This window comes from Salmo salar, chromosome 08 (assembly GCF_965601325.2).
Source record: "Salmo salar chromosome 08, fSalSal1, whole genome shotgun sequence".
Classification (NCBI taxonomy): domain Eukaryota; kingdom Metazoa; phylum Chordata; class Actinopteri; order Salmoniformes; family Salmonidae; genus Salmo; species Salmo salar.
Window position 1 is genome coordinate 33,405,163 of NC_138298.1, and position 14,401 is coordinate 33,419,563.

Consider the following 14,401-nt stretch of genomic DNA (forward strand, 5'->3'; position numbering starts at 1 on the left):
AACAGATCTGGGACTAGACTAACCAACATCATAGATCAGATTATAGTAATAACACCAACAGATCTGAGACTAGACTAACCAACATCATAGATCAGATTATAGTAATAACACCAACAGATCTGGGACTAGACTAACCAACATCATAGATCAGATTATAGTAATAACACCAACGTACCAGATCCAGGTCATCTTCGTCTGACAGCAGTTTGATGTAGGCTCCACCACAGTCAATACCATCCTGGAAGTTCACCTCATACCTAAGGTAAACGCACACAGGTTTCTCTAAAAGTTCAGCGGTTAATATGAATTAGCCTCAAGTGTACTCAAAAGCTAATTTTGAAAATGCACTTTTATACACAAAACAAAAAAGGTAAGAGGTCAAACTCACTGTACGACTAGGGCGTCGTCCCGGAAGAGGAAGGGTCTGTCCAACAGGGAGGCGATGGCGTGATGTTTGGCCCGGGACTTAAGAACCAGACCCATGTCTCCTGGTACTTTATTCTCCTTCAGCTGCTCCACAGACCACTTACCTGGAGAGGAGAGAGGGGTCAGGAGAGGAGAGAAGTGTCAGGAGAGGGGTCAGGAGAGGAGAGAAGGGTCAGGAGAGGGGTCAGGAGAGGAGAGAGGGGTCAGGAGAGGAGAGAAGTGTCAGGAGAGGGGTCAGGAGAGGAGAGAGGGGTTAAGTAGTAGAAGAAACAGGGTCGTCTCTCACTGACACACTGGCAAAAAGACACATGTGCGTGCCCATAAAACACACACAAGTGGAGAGTGTAGAGTGGGGGGCAAAAGTGGTCTGTTTCTTACCATCATATTTAGCAATTTCATCGTCTGCGTCTTCCTTCATTGTCTTTGACACCTGCCACCTGTCCAGTGAGCCGTCGTCAAAGGTCTCTGAGAAGTACACCTCTCCGATGGGAACAGGAGTCTTGTAGGTCACCTATGTTTTTCAGCCAATGGGGCAGAGGGGTTACTTTGTGTGTGAAATATAACACAAACTGAGGGATATATAGTGTAGGGCTAGGTCCAGATTCTTCACCCTTATCCAGAAGTGTACACTTCACACTACCCATCATGGATTTAAATAATCGGCTGGGGGGATTTTCTGTCACTGTAAAACCCGGAAGGGTGGAGAATCGGGACTCAGCTTAGTACACATTTACTGACATGATTTCCTGAAGGCCCCGGCTAAAATTGGGGTTATGACAGTGAGATTGTAGTTAGGGTTTAACTAGCTACGGGTACACAAAAATAATAGGCAAATGATTAGGGTTTCAAACTCAAAAGGGTAGAGATACACTGGAGGGTGTAAAAAACACACCAGGCATGCATCCAAAATGGCACCCTATTTCCAAGATATTGCAAGACTTCTGACCAGGCCCCACACACGTGGTACACTACATAGGGAGAAGGGTGCCATCTCAAATGTCCCCACCTAGGTCATCCTACTTCCTATTGGGTGACCTTTGACTGACCTGGAAGGAGACGTTGGCATCGGTTCCCTTCTCCCCTTCCGCCTCCCCTTCCATCTCCGCCTCTCCCTCTATCTCTGCTGAGTCTTCCCTATCTTCTACCATGTCTTCCACCATAGCTTCCTCCATCTCCAGGTCCAGGTCATCCTGAGCTTCAGCCTGGGACACAGAGAGAGCCAGGAGGGAGAGGAGCAGCACACACGCCCAGCCCCACCACAGCTTCATCTGGAGAGAGACGTGGAGATGGATGGTAGGGGGAAGGGAGGAGAGAGTGGTAATGGAGAGGGTGAGGGGGTGGAAAGGTGGGAGGAGAGGTGAGGGGTTGGGACGGACATTGTGAGAGGAGGGGGAATGGAGTGGGTGGGGGGGTGAGAGAGGGAGAAGAAGGCGTGACAGTGGGGATGGAGAACATGTGAAGTAAGGGTGTAAATGGAGGATTTGAGGAAGACGGACCAAGAGAGAGAAAAGCAAAGAAAGAGGTCAGGAATAAGGTTAATACACTTCTGATTTCAAAGGTACTTTTCCAGACACTATCTTTCCATCTACAAATACTTTCTAAAAACAAAATAAGGTTTTGTCACTGTAATGCAATTTGGCCGTATGCAAGGAAATGGATGGCTTTCACAAGAGAAAGATTATACATGGCTCTGCTTTTTCCAATAAAAATATATTTCTGAATGTTAAAAAACAGACACCCTAAATCAGGTTTCAAAGATGTGTACCATGAAATACAATTACTCATGAATCCATGCGAAAATGGTTTTCTGCATTTCAATGACTTGCAAAATATTGACTTGTCACCAACCAGGACACTTTTCAGATTATAACTAGACAAGCATTTCATCAACTTGAACCAATAAGATTGCCAGCTACAATTGAGTAAAGGTTGAATATGGCTTGATAGAGTATTTTCAAAATCAATGGCCCTCGGGGCTGGAGTAAACATAACGTCGAGCTGATTGATGGAACGTTTGGGGGAGGTGGATGTGGGTCGCCAACAAAGCAAGGAGCCACTGTCCCTCAGGCAGACTACAGTTCCCTAGGGGATGCCCATATGCCCCGAGAGAGAGCACCAAAATTAACCTACAGCTGCCGACCAGAAGTGTCCACAAAACTCCACATAGCCAGGATTGTTAGCTAGGACCACTGTAGCTACTACTACTAGAACATTCTGTCAGGCTAAGCGCATTATCAAGACATCACATCAGCAAGCCATCTTTCATCATATTTCTGTCACGTCTTTTTATAGGAAGCAAGTTATTTCAGATATATATATATATATATATGGAGTGTCGGCAATATTTGGCATTAACTAACTGCACAAGCAAAGCTAAATAACAAACTAGGTAACGTCAGATAACTAACGTTTTTCGCGACAGTTCACCGGACGTCCCTTGCTATCTCCTGCAACCCCGTCCGTGTGTGGCGCGAATTAGCGGGCTAGCAGAGCGTTATCAATAGCTAGCTATGTGGTTACTAAATACAGCGACATTTCAGACATATTCATAAAGCCTAACGTGCCAAATGTAAACATATTTCCATTCTGAACAAACGGCCTGTCTGAGAAAAATGCATTACGTTAGAAAGCTAAGTTAGCCAGCTAATGGCTACGCTAAACTAACAAAATGTGTTGTGTTGCAGTTGTCACGCACACAGAGAGTCAGGGAAGAATGAATGAGTGTAGCTAACTAGATAGATATCAAGCAAACAAACCTTGTGCAATTGGAAAAAATATTCAAGTTGTGTGATGTTTTCTGCGCCAATATCCTCAAACAACTTTATTTTCACTGCGTTCGACCCACTTCGAGTAAAACGCGGGTACCAAGGCCTGGAGGAGCTGGCTGGACAGATTGCCGTGGAGACCCTCGAACGTCGATAACGGTTAGCGACTTCTGCTAACTGCGCATGCCCGAGGACAGAGAACCAGAGAACGCCATTGGGGTGCCCATTTCAGAATAAAAGTGCTCTGCCTTGTAATAACACACTAATTTTCGTCCTAGATTTCTATGTACACCCCCTCAATGCATAACAGTTTAGATATTTGTCATTTAAATGTTATGAAATAATTCGCTTGTGTCCATTATCTTGTGAGATAAATCCATGCAGAAAGAGATTTGTCCAAAAGAAGACAATTAATGCAAGTTATTGGATAAACATCCCAAATCTATTCTTATTTTAATTCTTATTTTATTTAAATAATTATGATTTTAGAAATACATTTGAGCAAATATACCTAATTTTGATTACTTTTATTGTGATAACTTCTATGTTGCTCTTCCGGAGCGGAGTTCATGATTGTTGATGATTGTTGAAACGTGAACACATGTTAACAAAAAAACACACCGGCATAGCAATATACAATTCATAGACAGCCAACATGAGAGATACACCGTTATCAAACTGCGAGCGAGACTTTTTACTCAAAGCTATTGAAGAAAAAAAGGTATCTGATGCATTTTGTGTATGCTGGCATGTGAATGAAACGTGCTAGCTGAGATAGCCAGATATGCTAGTTAGCTGGCATAAATCGCCAATTTAGATGTGGGAACCCAAACTAAAATATTGTACAGTGTCTATCTCTATCTACCAACGTTACAGAGTTTGTTAGAGTTCTGGGTCATTCTACATAACCTGTTGTAAACTTGAGCTACCTAGCTAGCTAATTATCTATAGATACATCATTGCTATATTAGCTATAAATATTTACGATAAATAATCTCACTCAATAATTTGTACCTGCAGCGCTTGGATGGGAGACAGACCTATGACTACAGGAGCATCAAGATCTCGTTCGGGACAGATTATGGATGCTGCTTTGTTGACCTGGGGAAGACGAGGCGAGTGTTCCTGCCTTTGGAGGCAGCCTAACGGCAAAGAAAGTACAGTTGAGCAGTGGCTCTCAACCAAAGCTACTGGCCTATCTAAAGCGGATAGTTGAGAAGACCAAAGGCTTACTGCTAAAATGTAGATGACGGGGTGCACCAGGCAAAGCCAAATGCACTTGGTGGTACAGTAACCGAAAATGGTTGACAACCACTGCAGTAGCCATTCTTAGTGGAGTTGGCTTTCTTGCTACTAACATGGCAGGCTTTTGCACTAAGTTTGCATAAATCTGAAAGGACTGGATACAAGTATGGCATTAGCTGTACCTTTCTATCTGATTGGCTTGGCAGAATTGTTTTGCCATATACCCATCCATCCTTTCAGATCTATAAAGCAGCATAGGTGACGGTGGTAGGGGCTAGGGCGGTTTGCCATTAAGTTTGTACGTTTGGGCTCCTGAGTGGCGCAGCGGTCAAAGGCACTGCATCTCAGTGCAAGAGGCGTCACTACAGTCCCTGGTTTGAATCCAGGCTGTATCTGGCCGGGGTAGGCCGTCATTGTAAATAAGAATTTGTTCTTAACTGACTTGCCTACTTAAATAAAGGTTAAATTAAAAAAAGGGTGTGTTCCTAACCTCCAGGATCATGGCCCAGGTGTCCTGTGAGCTCATTACTCCGAAAGAGAACCGACCGAATGAAGGAATCATGTTCTTCAACATTGAGCTGTCTCCCATGGCTTCACCAGCATTTGAGATGGGCAGGTAAGAGTCCTACTATGTTTTTACTTCACACATTGCAGGTTATGTGAATATGGCTAGTGTAAATTGCATCTGAAAAACAATAACTGATAAAATGTTGTATCTGCGTGGTTGTCGTCCCCGTCTTGATCTCTCTCTCTCTCTCTCTCGATCTCTAGGCAGTCAGAGCTGTTGGTGAAGCTGAACAGACAGTTGGAGAGATGCCTCAGGAACTCCAAGTGTATAGACACAGAGTCTCTGTGTGTGGTGTCTGGAGAGAAGGTACACACAAACACACACACACCTGAAGTTTGGCATAAAGGCTGTGAACGAAAGTCCCCAAGTTGGGTTTCAATTCCAGTCAATTCAGAAAGTAAACCAAATTCCAATTTGAAATGTTCTGCATTGAAGATAATTGTTATATCAGTTTACAGGAACTCAATATTTGGAAGGTGTTTTTAATGTTTTGTACACTCAGTGTATATCTACTGGTCTTCCAAGGTTTGCTACAGATCTATAATGTCTATATCTACCTGTCTATCTCTCCAGATGTGGTACAGATCAATGTCTGTGTAATTAGAGTGTGTCTGTGTATCTCCAGGTGTGGCAGATTAGGGTGGACGTCCACTTGCTGAACCACGATGGTAACCTGATGGACGCTGCCAGCATTGCTGCCATCGCGGCCCTCTGTCACTTCAGACGGCCCGATGTGGGAATCCAGGGAGAGGAAGTCACTGTGGTGAGGAGAGGGGTGGGGGCGACGCTACCGACAACTAATGCCATGGCAACAATCTTTGACATTGATTACACCCCTGGGTAGTGTTAATTAGGAACCAAACTGACTGAAACAGGAAGGGACCACCTGGATTTGTCTAATAAGACACACTAATTTTTGTCACGCGTTGCAAAAGGTTTTAAAAATGTAATCTGTTGCATGCCTTAAAGAACACAACCCCAATTAATAATGATTTAAGCCTTCATGTGTCTGTTCCACAGTACAGTACAGAGGAGAGAGACCCCATTCCCCTCAGCATCTACCACATGCCCATCTGTGTCAGTTTCTCCTTCTTCCAACAAGGGTAGGTCCATGTTATATAAGATCAACTGTATGTTTGATATCACTATCAGACAGTGATGGCTGCCATTGCAGTTCTCTCTCTGCCTCTCTTCCCTTTCCTCTCCTGTTCTTCTTCTCTCCACTGCTCTCTTCCCTTCCCTCTCCTGTTCTCCTTCTCTCCACTGCTCTCTTCCCTTTCCTCTCCTGTTCTCCTTCTCTCCACTGCTCTCTTCCCTTCCCTCTCCTGTTCTCCTTCTCTCCACTGTTCTCTTCCCTTTCCTCTCCTGTTCTCCTTCTCTCCACTGTTCTCTTCCCTTTCCTCTCCTGTTCTCCTTCTCTCCACTTTTCTCTACCCTTTCCTCTCCTGTTCTCCTTCTCTCCACTGCTCTCTTCCCTTTCCTCTCCTGTTCTCCTTCTCTCCACTGCTCTCTTCCCTTTCCTCTCCTGTTCTCCTTCTCTCCACTGCTCTCTTCCCTTCCCTCTCCTGTTCTCCTTCTCTCCACTGCTCTCTTCCCTTTCCTCTCCTGTTCTCCTTCTCTCCACTGCTCTCTTCCCTTTCCTCTCCTGTTCTCCTTCTCTCCACTGTTCTCTTCCCTTTCCTCTCCTGTTCTCCTTCTCTCCACTGTTCTCTTCCCTTTCCTCTCCTGTTCTCCTTCTCTCCACTGTTCTCTTCCCTTTCCTCTCCTGTTCTCATTCTCTCCACTGTTATCTTCCCTTTCCTCTCCTGTTCTCCTTCTCTCCACTGTTCTCTTCCCTTCCCTTCCCTCTCCTGTTCTCCTTCTCTCCACTGCTCTCTTCCCTTCCCTCCCCTTCCCTTCCCTTTCCTCTCCTGTTCTCCTTCTCTCCACTGCTCTCTTCCCTTTCCTCTCCTGTTCTCCTTCTCTCCACTGCTCTCTTCCCTTCCCTCTCCTGTTCTCCTTCTCTCCACTGCTCTCTTCCCTTTCCTCTCCTGTTCTCCTTCTCTCCACTGTTCTCATCCCTTTCCTCTCCTGTTCTCCTTCTCTCCACTGCTCTCTATGTCCTATCTCATATCCTCTCTCCTACCCCTCTCCCTCTGCTCCAGGACCTACCTGTTGGTTGACCCGTGTGAGCGTGAGGAGCGTGTGATGGACGGCCTGCTGATGATAGCCATGAACAAACACAGAGAGATCTGCTCCATCCAGTCTAGTGGAGGCATCATGCTGCTCAAAGACCAGGCAGGTACTGGGGAGCCGTAGAGATACAGTCAGCTGCTCAAAGACCAGGCGGGTCCTGGGGAGCCGTAGAGATACAGTGAGCTGCTCAAAGACCAGGCGGGTACTGGGGAGCCGTAGAGATACAGTCAGCTGCTCAAAGACCAGGCGGGTACTGGGGAGCCGTAGAGATACAGTCAGCTGCTCAAAGACCAGGCGGGTACTGGGGAGCTAATGCAACTCTGGAACCTTGTCCCTGTACGGGCAGACCCGGAATGCCAACCACGTCCACAACGACACTTTCTGCCCGCAAATCAGCATGCTAAACACTTGTCTAGATATCATAACCATGGCTTTGGTAGGCCAGGGGGCTGATAATATTCAGGATGGTTACTAGCGTACACTAGCTACTTCACTGTGAATTGTATCTCTAAAGCATGCTGTGTTTGTACAGGTCCTCAGGTGCAGTAAGATCGCCAGTGTCAAAGTGTCAGAGATCACAGAGCTAATCAACAAAGCCTTGGAGAATGACAAGAAAGCCAGGTGGGTCACGTCAACTTGGTCTCGTTAACGTTCATTTTGACTTTGTGGCTGTGCTACCTAGTGGAAACCCGTTTATATAAACCTCCGTGACTCTGGTGTTCCGTACTGTTGCTACTTCGGCGTTATTTAATTTTTGGATTCCAATAAAGTTCTCTTTTTGAATATCGGTTATTTCAGAAAGACTGGGGGTAAGTTTGGCTTCGCAGAGTCATTGCCCCAGGAGCGAATCACAGCGCTGAAAACGGACGTGTCACCTGTGGAAATGAGTGACGTCAAGGAGAAGGCCAATGAGATCGTCCAGAGAGCAGAGGTCCCACCCCAAACGTATCCCTTCAAAGAAAGTCTTGAATTTACTCTGAATAAATTTGTACTAGAAGACTCTATTTTCTCCAAGGGGGGGTCATCGTTTGTGGGCGAGTGAGTTAGTGAGCGAGTGAGTTGGTGTGCCTGTACTCTTGTTGTCTGTTATCTCAATGCTACTGATCCATGGTTTACTCTAGACTAGTCCTTCACCAACCGTGGGACAGCGTTCCCTCTCCAGTGTTAACTGCCCCAGGTACAGGTCAGGTGGGGGAGGGGCTAGAGAACTCCTGGGGTCTGGAGGAAGAGGAGGAGGAGGAAGAAGAAGAGACCATGGAGTTGGAAGAGGGACATAAGGAGAAGGGGAGAGGTAACTATTTGCTTAAGTTTTGTTTTCCTTGGGTGAGTGAAACTGACTAGCCTGGTCCCAGATCTGTTTGTGCTGTCTTCTATGGTCATAGTTGGCAAGACAGCACAAACGGATCTGGAACCAGGCTACAAAAATGGCAAGACAGCACAAAATGATCTGGAACCAGGCAAAAAAATTATAATCAATTGCTCCAGGGGCGCTGTGCTGCGCCTGACCCATTGCCTCCAGCCCCTCTGGGGGGGGGGGGGGGGGGGGGGGGGTTGATTTGTGAGCATAAAGGTACTTTTCTGTTCTTTAAGTTAACGATCAATAAAGTACTTCTCATCTTATTGTGAATGTGTGATTGTGTTTCCTAGGTGACATGGTGGTAATCTCAGACAGTGACAGCGAGGAGGAGGATGTTGTCATCTTGAACCAGGTAACAACAAAGTAAGTGACACTTTAGATTTTTTCTTCTGGGTTCTATAGAGCCCCTTTCTGTGTCTCCAGACATTGCCTCACGAGGGCGATGCGCGCAGGTTGGTGGCAGAACACCAGGGAGTTCTTATAGAACGGCAGCAAAAAATGCCTCTATTTACATGTTGCTTATGAGTGCATTTGACAGTACATGTGTATTATAATTGGATTTTACGGCTTGTACGTATGTCCTGCTTAATATAAAGTTTGTGTCATCATCGCAAATCAACTGCATTATACTTAAAAAACACTTCAACCAGTAAAATGGTTCTTTGGATAGCTTTTGCTACAGCATATGTCAATGAGGGTTAGCATTCTAGCTGACAACTGCTGCATCCAAAATATATATTTTTTGCAAAGATCACAACGAAGTATAATCTTAGCGACTGTTCAAGCAAGAATCAAAACATCATTGTAAGCATATGAAAACCCCAAAAACGTATTTTGTTTAGAAGTAATTAAAGCGCAAGTCTAGACTATGTTGAATAGGTGCAGGTGGTGATGATTATCTTACTGCAGCTGTAACAGTATATCTTCCGTCCCTCTCCTCACCCCAACCTGGGCTTGAACCAGGGACCCTCTGCACACATCAACAACTGACACCCACGAAGCATCATTACCCATCGCGCCACAAAATCCGCAGCCCTTGCAGAGCAAGGGGAAAATCTACTTCAGGTCTCAGAGCGAGTGACGTCACCCGATTGAAACGCTATTAGCGCGCACCACCACTAACTAACTAGCCATTTCACATTGGTTACTCAGCCAAGAGTCGTGTGCATCTGTTCGTGACGTCAGTGTGTTGTGTACTGGAAAGGGGTCTAGGCGTTTTATACAGATTACACACCAAATACACACCACACAAGTTCCATATAAATGACACCTCACTTTCAGACGGATTTCGTTTTTGGTTACACCCGCAAGCATATTGTCTCATTGCTGTTGTAAATGCAAACCATTCAAGTTATAATGTAAGGTTGGGTTTTTTCCAAAAACAACAAAACATCCTTCTGATCTAGTGAGAACAAGATATAGTGATGCTCATTTCATGTGTATATTATACATTAGTCTAATCATGAAAACAATAACCCTTTTACAATTGAAGTTGTGCTTACTTTGAGGAAGAAATGTACCATACTTTGTTTTGTTTCTCAGGGAGAAGGCCTCCAGCTCTAACCAACAGGGGGCAGTAGCCTCCAAGCAGAAGCAAAAGAAGAAGAGGAGGAAGTGATTTTTTTTCTTCTTGAGCGGATGGAACATAAATACAAATAATTAGTAGACTGGAAATGGACCACAGGAAGCCCCAAAATATATAATATGACTAAAACAATAATTTCAAACCATGCTTACATTTGTATACAAACACTTGTCTCTATTATGCGTGAGAATACTTGGGAACAGATTTCCAAAATTAAAATAACTTGGAAGATGTTTTCCTGGTGTTTTTACAGTCCTTTTGTTTCCAACCATGAAAAAATATTTGTTTTTTTTGTTCAGAAAATTTGAGGGGCCCAATTAAACCACCCGCGGGCCAAATTCAAATTCAGCCAGTTGGGGAACCTTGCAGTAAAAAATGTTTTTTATATAAGGGACCACCTGAAGCATACACAGTATACAGTGGGGCAAAAAAGTATTTAGTCAGCCACCAATTGTGCAAGTTCTCCCACTTCAAAAGATGGGAGGCCTGTAATTTTCATCATAGGTACACATCAACTATGACAGACAAAATGGGAAAAAAAATCCAGAAAATCACATTGTAGGATTTTTAATGAATTTATTTGCAAATTATGGTGGAAAATAAGTATTTTGTCACCTACAAACAAGCAAGATTTCTGGCTCTCACAGACCTGTAACTTCTTCTTTAAGAGGCTCCTCTGTCCTCCACTCGTTACCTGTATTAATGGCACCTGTTTGAACTTGTTATCAGTATAAAAAGGACGCCAGAAACAAAATTGTAGACCTGCACCAGGCTGGGAAGACTGAATCTGCAATAGGTAAGCAGCTTGGTTTGAAGAAATGAACTTTTGGAGCAATTATTAGGAAATGGAAGACATACAAGACCACTGATAATCTCCCTCGATCAGGGGCTCCACGGAAGATCTCACCCCGTGGGGTGAAAATTAGCAGAACCACACGGGGGGGACCTAGTGAATGACCTGCAGAGAGCTGGGACCAAAGTAACAAAGCCTACCATCAGTAACACACTACGCCGCCAGGGACTCAAATCCTGCAGTGCCAGACGTGTCCCCCTGCTTAAGCCAGTACATGTCCAGGCCCGTCTGAAGTTTGCTAGAGAGCATTTGGATGATCCAGAAGAGGATTGGGAGAATGTCATATGGTCGGATGAAACCAAAATATAACTCTTTGGTAAAAACTCAACTCGTCGTGTTTGGAGGACAAAGAATGCTGAGTTGCATCCAAAGAACACCATACCTACTGTGAAGCATGGGGGTGGAAACATCATGCTTTGGGGCTGTTTTTCTGCAAAGGGACCAGGACGACTGATCCGTGTAAAGGAAAGAATGAATGGGGCCATGTATCGTGAAATTTTGAGTGAAAACCTCCTTCCATCAGCAAGGGCATTGAAGATGAAACGTGGCTGGGTCTTTCAGCATGACAATGATCCCAAACACACCGCCCGGGCAATGAAGGAGTGGCTTCGTAAGAAGCATTTCAAGGTCCTGGAGTGGCCTAGCCAGTCTCCAGATCTCAACCCCATAGAAAATCTTTGGAGGGAGTTGAAAGTCCGTGTTGCCCAACGACAGCCCCAAAACATCACTGCTCTAGAGGAGATCTGCATGGAGGAATGGGCCAAAATACCAGCAACAGTGTGTGAAAACCTTGTGAAGACTTACAGAAAATGTTTGACCTGTGTCATTGCCAACAAAGGGTATATAACAAAGTATTGAGAAACTTTTGTTATTGACCAAATACTTATTTTCCACCATAATTTGCAAATAAATTCATTAAAAATCCTACAATGTGATTTTTCTGGATTATTTTTTTCTCATTTTGTCTGTCATAGTTGAAGTGTACCTCTCATCTTTTTAAGTGGGAGAACTTGCACAATTGGTGGCTGACTAAATACTTTTTTGCCCCACTGTATGTATTGTTTATTAGGCAGCTCCTGAAGCATACACAGTATATCAAATGTTATGTCACATGCGCCGAATACAGTGAAATTCTTACTTATATGCCCTTAACCAACAAGGCCGTTTTAAGAAAAATACCTAAATAAAAAGAAATTAAAGAAACAAATAATTAAAGAGCAGCAGTAAAATAACAATCGCAAGGGTATATATAGGGGGTACCGGTACAGAGTCAATGTGCGGGGGCACCGGTTAGTCGAGGTAATATGTACATGTAGGTAGAGTTATTAAAGTGACTGCATATATAATAACAGAGTAGCAGCATTGTAAAGAGGGGGGATGCAAATAGTCTGGGTAGCCATTTGATTAGATGTTCAGTAATCTTATGGCTTGGGGGTAGAAGCTGTTTAGAAGCCTCATGGACCCAGACTTGGCGCTCCGGTACAGCTTGCCGTGCAGTTGCAGAGAGAACAGTCTGACTAGGGTGGCTGTAGTCTGACAATTTTTAGGGCCTTCCTCTGACACCGCCTGGTATGGAGGTCCTGGATGGCAGAAAGGCACCACCTGAAGCATATGTACTTCAATAAAAATGTGTTGGATGTAAAGGATATGTCACTCTTTTGTGTCACTGTTTTTACTTAAGGCACGAGGGGCTGTAGTATATGGCCATATACCACAAACCCCTTATTGCTATTAAAAACTGGTTACCAACGTAATTAGACCAAACAAATGTTTTGTCAGACAATCAGTATTCAGGGCTTGAACCATACAGTTTATAAATACCTTTTTACACTGTAAACAAAATGGAGACTATGTAAAAAAAAAAAAAGTGTATATATAGAGTTTTATTTGACATGGCAGATAGCAGAGGAGCTAGGAGTGAGTCACACTACAAAAGGCAGATTTAACAAAAATGTATGGAAATATGTTCCTAACGACTTTGATGGTGTGTGACTATTTCGTGTTAATTGTTTAGGAATACAGTAACATTCACAACAGATTGTATGATACCCAATCAACCTTCCTAGTGAAGACAAGTGTGTGCATTCAGCCGCAAAAGACATGCAGGTCCTACCGAGATTTGAACTCGGATCGCAGGATTCAGAGTCCTGAGTGCTAACCATTACACCATAGAACCTGTTGTGGCTCTGTGGAATGAAATGAAACATATTTATGGTACTGTTTGCGCCCTGTGCATGTTGGAAATCAGCAGTCGCAAGGAATTCATCTTAAGGAACTAGGAACTGGCATTGAAAAGTTATGTAGAAGTGTTAAACCAGAGGATATCAACAACCTCACTATTTTAGAGGGGGAAAAGCCCGCCGAATTTGAAAATGCAAGTTACTTGCTTGAGTTTGAGTTGAGATTCCGTGTTGAAGGACGCTCATTGCCCAACTCGAGTGAAAAAATAAATATATTGGCTAGTACGGGTATGGAACCCGCGACCTTATTAGCACGACGCTTTAACCAACTGAGCTAACCTACCTTTCGGAATCTATAAAATGTGCATAACACTATATAAGGTGAGAAAAGACTCAATAGCAGAGTGTCATAACAGTTATTGACCGCACCAGAGAAACAGTCGAGAAAAGACCACTTGCTTTAGGACGGGTATCAAACAAGCGACATTCAATTTATTAGCAAATTAGCTAACCGGCCTTGTGCGATAAATTGGAATTTTCATATCCATAGTTTATTTATCCAAAGCAAAGCCTCAATTAAATTAAATATTCTAAAGGTAATAGACAACACGAGAGAAAATAGGTCTTGGCCTGTAGGGGTATGGAACCCGCGACCTTCGCGTTATTAGCACGACGCTCTAACCAACTGAACTGACGGGCCTTCGTAATGTGTGGCATTTGCATATTTCCAACGCAAATAACGTAGTTAGGAAAAACTTTTAGAAATGTTTGATTGACTCTTTTTGGAGAACAGGAGGACTATTGTTTTACCATATTACCTTCATAGAAGGAATTTCTTGTGGGTTAGTGTTATTTCTAACATTAGATGGAGGGTATGAAAGCTGTTCGCCCTGCGCAGAAGCTGGTTAATTGCAAAAACCAGATAGGTCCTACCGAGATTTGAACTCGGATCGCAGGATTCAGAGTCCTGAGTGCTAACCATTACACCATAGAACCAGACTTCACAGAACAGCACGAATGGCTTACTTAGCGCTTAATTTCGGTGGAACTCCCGAACGGATGATTGAAATAACACAAGTTTGGGAGGTGAAAAGGTTGTTCCTCGTCCGTTTTGAAGGGAAAATACATAAAAAACGTGACTAATACATATATCAAACTATCACAACCACAACGGAAATACCAATTATTTCTGTATTGCCAAAACTGTTGGTCGAAGTCCGAGTTCAAATCTCGGTAGAACCTTTCTA

General features: G+C 43.9%; 2 protein-coding genes and 2 non-coding genes across 8 annotated transcripts in view; 1 reads left to right on the forward strand and 3 right to left on the reverse strand.

Annotated features, from left to right (window-relative positions):
* clgn (calmegin) overlaps window positions 1-3,370 on the reverse strand; it is a 30,021-nt gene extending 26,651 nt beyond the window's left edge. For all 4 annotated transcript variants that reach the window (XR_014393097.1, XM_082978606.1, XM_082978605.1 and 1 more), the window contains exons 1-5: window positions 3,183-3,370; window positions 1,473-1,694; window positions 805-937; window positions 389-530; window positions 176-257 (exon numbers count right to left, since the gene is read on the reverse strand). Coding sequence is in view for 3 of the 4 variants with exons in the window: in XM_082978606.1 (XP_082834732.1) it covers window positions 176-257; window positions 389-530; window positions 805-937; window positions 1,473-1,694 (579 nt within the window). In the remaining variant the exon portion in view is untranslated. The remainder of the gene's footprint in view (window positions 1-175; window positions 258-388; window positions 531-804; window positions 938-1,472; window positions 1,695-3,182) is intronic.
* Window positions 3,371-3,749: 379 nt separating this feature from the next.
* On the forward strand, window positions 3,750-10,354 carry LOC100286629 (exosome complex component RRP45). Of its 2 annotated transcripts, none has more exons than XM_045723100.2 (12): window positions 3,750-3,912; window positions 4,212-4,306; window positions 4,933-5,052; window positions 5,208-5,310; window positions 5,630-5,767; window positions 6,025-6,107; window positions 7,149-7,281; window positions 7,712-7,800; window positions 7,978-8,124; window positions 8,328-8,470; window positions 8,827-8,899; window positions 10,079-10,354. In XM_045723100.2, the coding sequence occupies exons 1-12, from the start codon at window positions 3,847-3,849 to the stop codon at window positions 10,152-10,154; spliced, it is 1,266 nt and encodes a 421-aa protein (XP_045579056.1). In that variant the 5' UTR covers window positions 3,750-3,846; the 3' UTR covers window positions 10,155-10,354. The 2 variants fall into 2 exon arrangements, with proteins under 2 accessions (XP_045579056.1, XP_045579057.1); XM_045723101.2 differs by having other exon boundaries at window positions 8,827-8,888.
* Window positions 10,355-13,078: 2,724 nt separating this feature from the next.
* trnaq-cug (transfer RNA glutamine (anticodon CUG)) lies at window positions 13,079-13,150 on the reverse strand. Its single transcript has one exon. It is a non-coding gene; the product is annotated as a tRNA-Gln (tRNA).
* A 928-nt stretch (window positions 13,151-14,078) lies between these two features.
* Window positions 14,079-14,150, reverse strand: trnaq-cug (transfer RNA glutamine (anticodon CUG)). The gene has a single exon. It is a non-coding gene; the product is annotated as a tRNA-Gln (tRNA).
* Window positions 14,151-14,401: the final 251 nt, after the last annotated feature.

Excerpts from the sequence above, each read along its gene's own strand:
- LOC100286629 (XM_045723100.2), top strand. The coding sequence starts at position 3,847 with ATGAGAGATACACCGTTATCAAACTGCGAGCGAGACTTTTTACTCAAA. Across the intron at positions 5,768-6,024 it reads AGGGAGAGGAAGTCACTGTG|TACAGTACAGAGGAGAGAGA; the intron begins GTGAGGAGAGGG and ends TCTGTTCCACAG. Across the intron at positions 8,125-8,327 it reads GCAGAGGTCCCACCCCAAAC|CGTTCCCTCTCCAGTGTTAA; the intron begins GTATCCCTTCAA and ends ACCGTGGGACAG.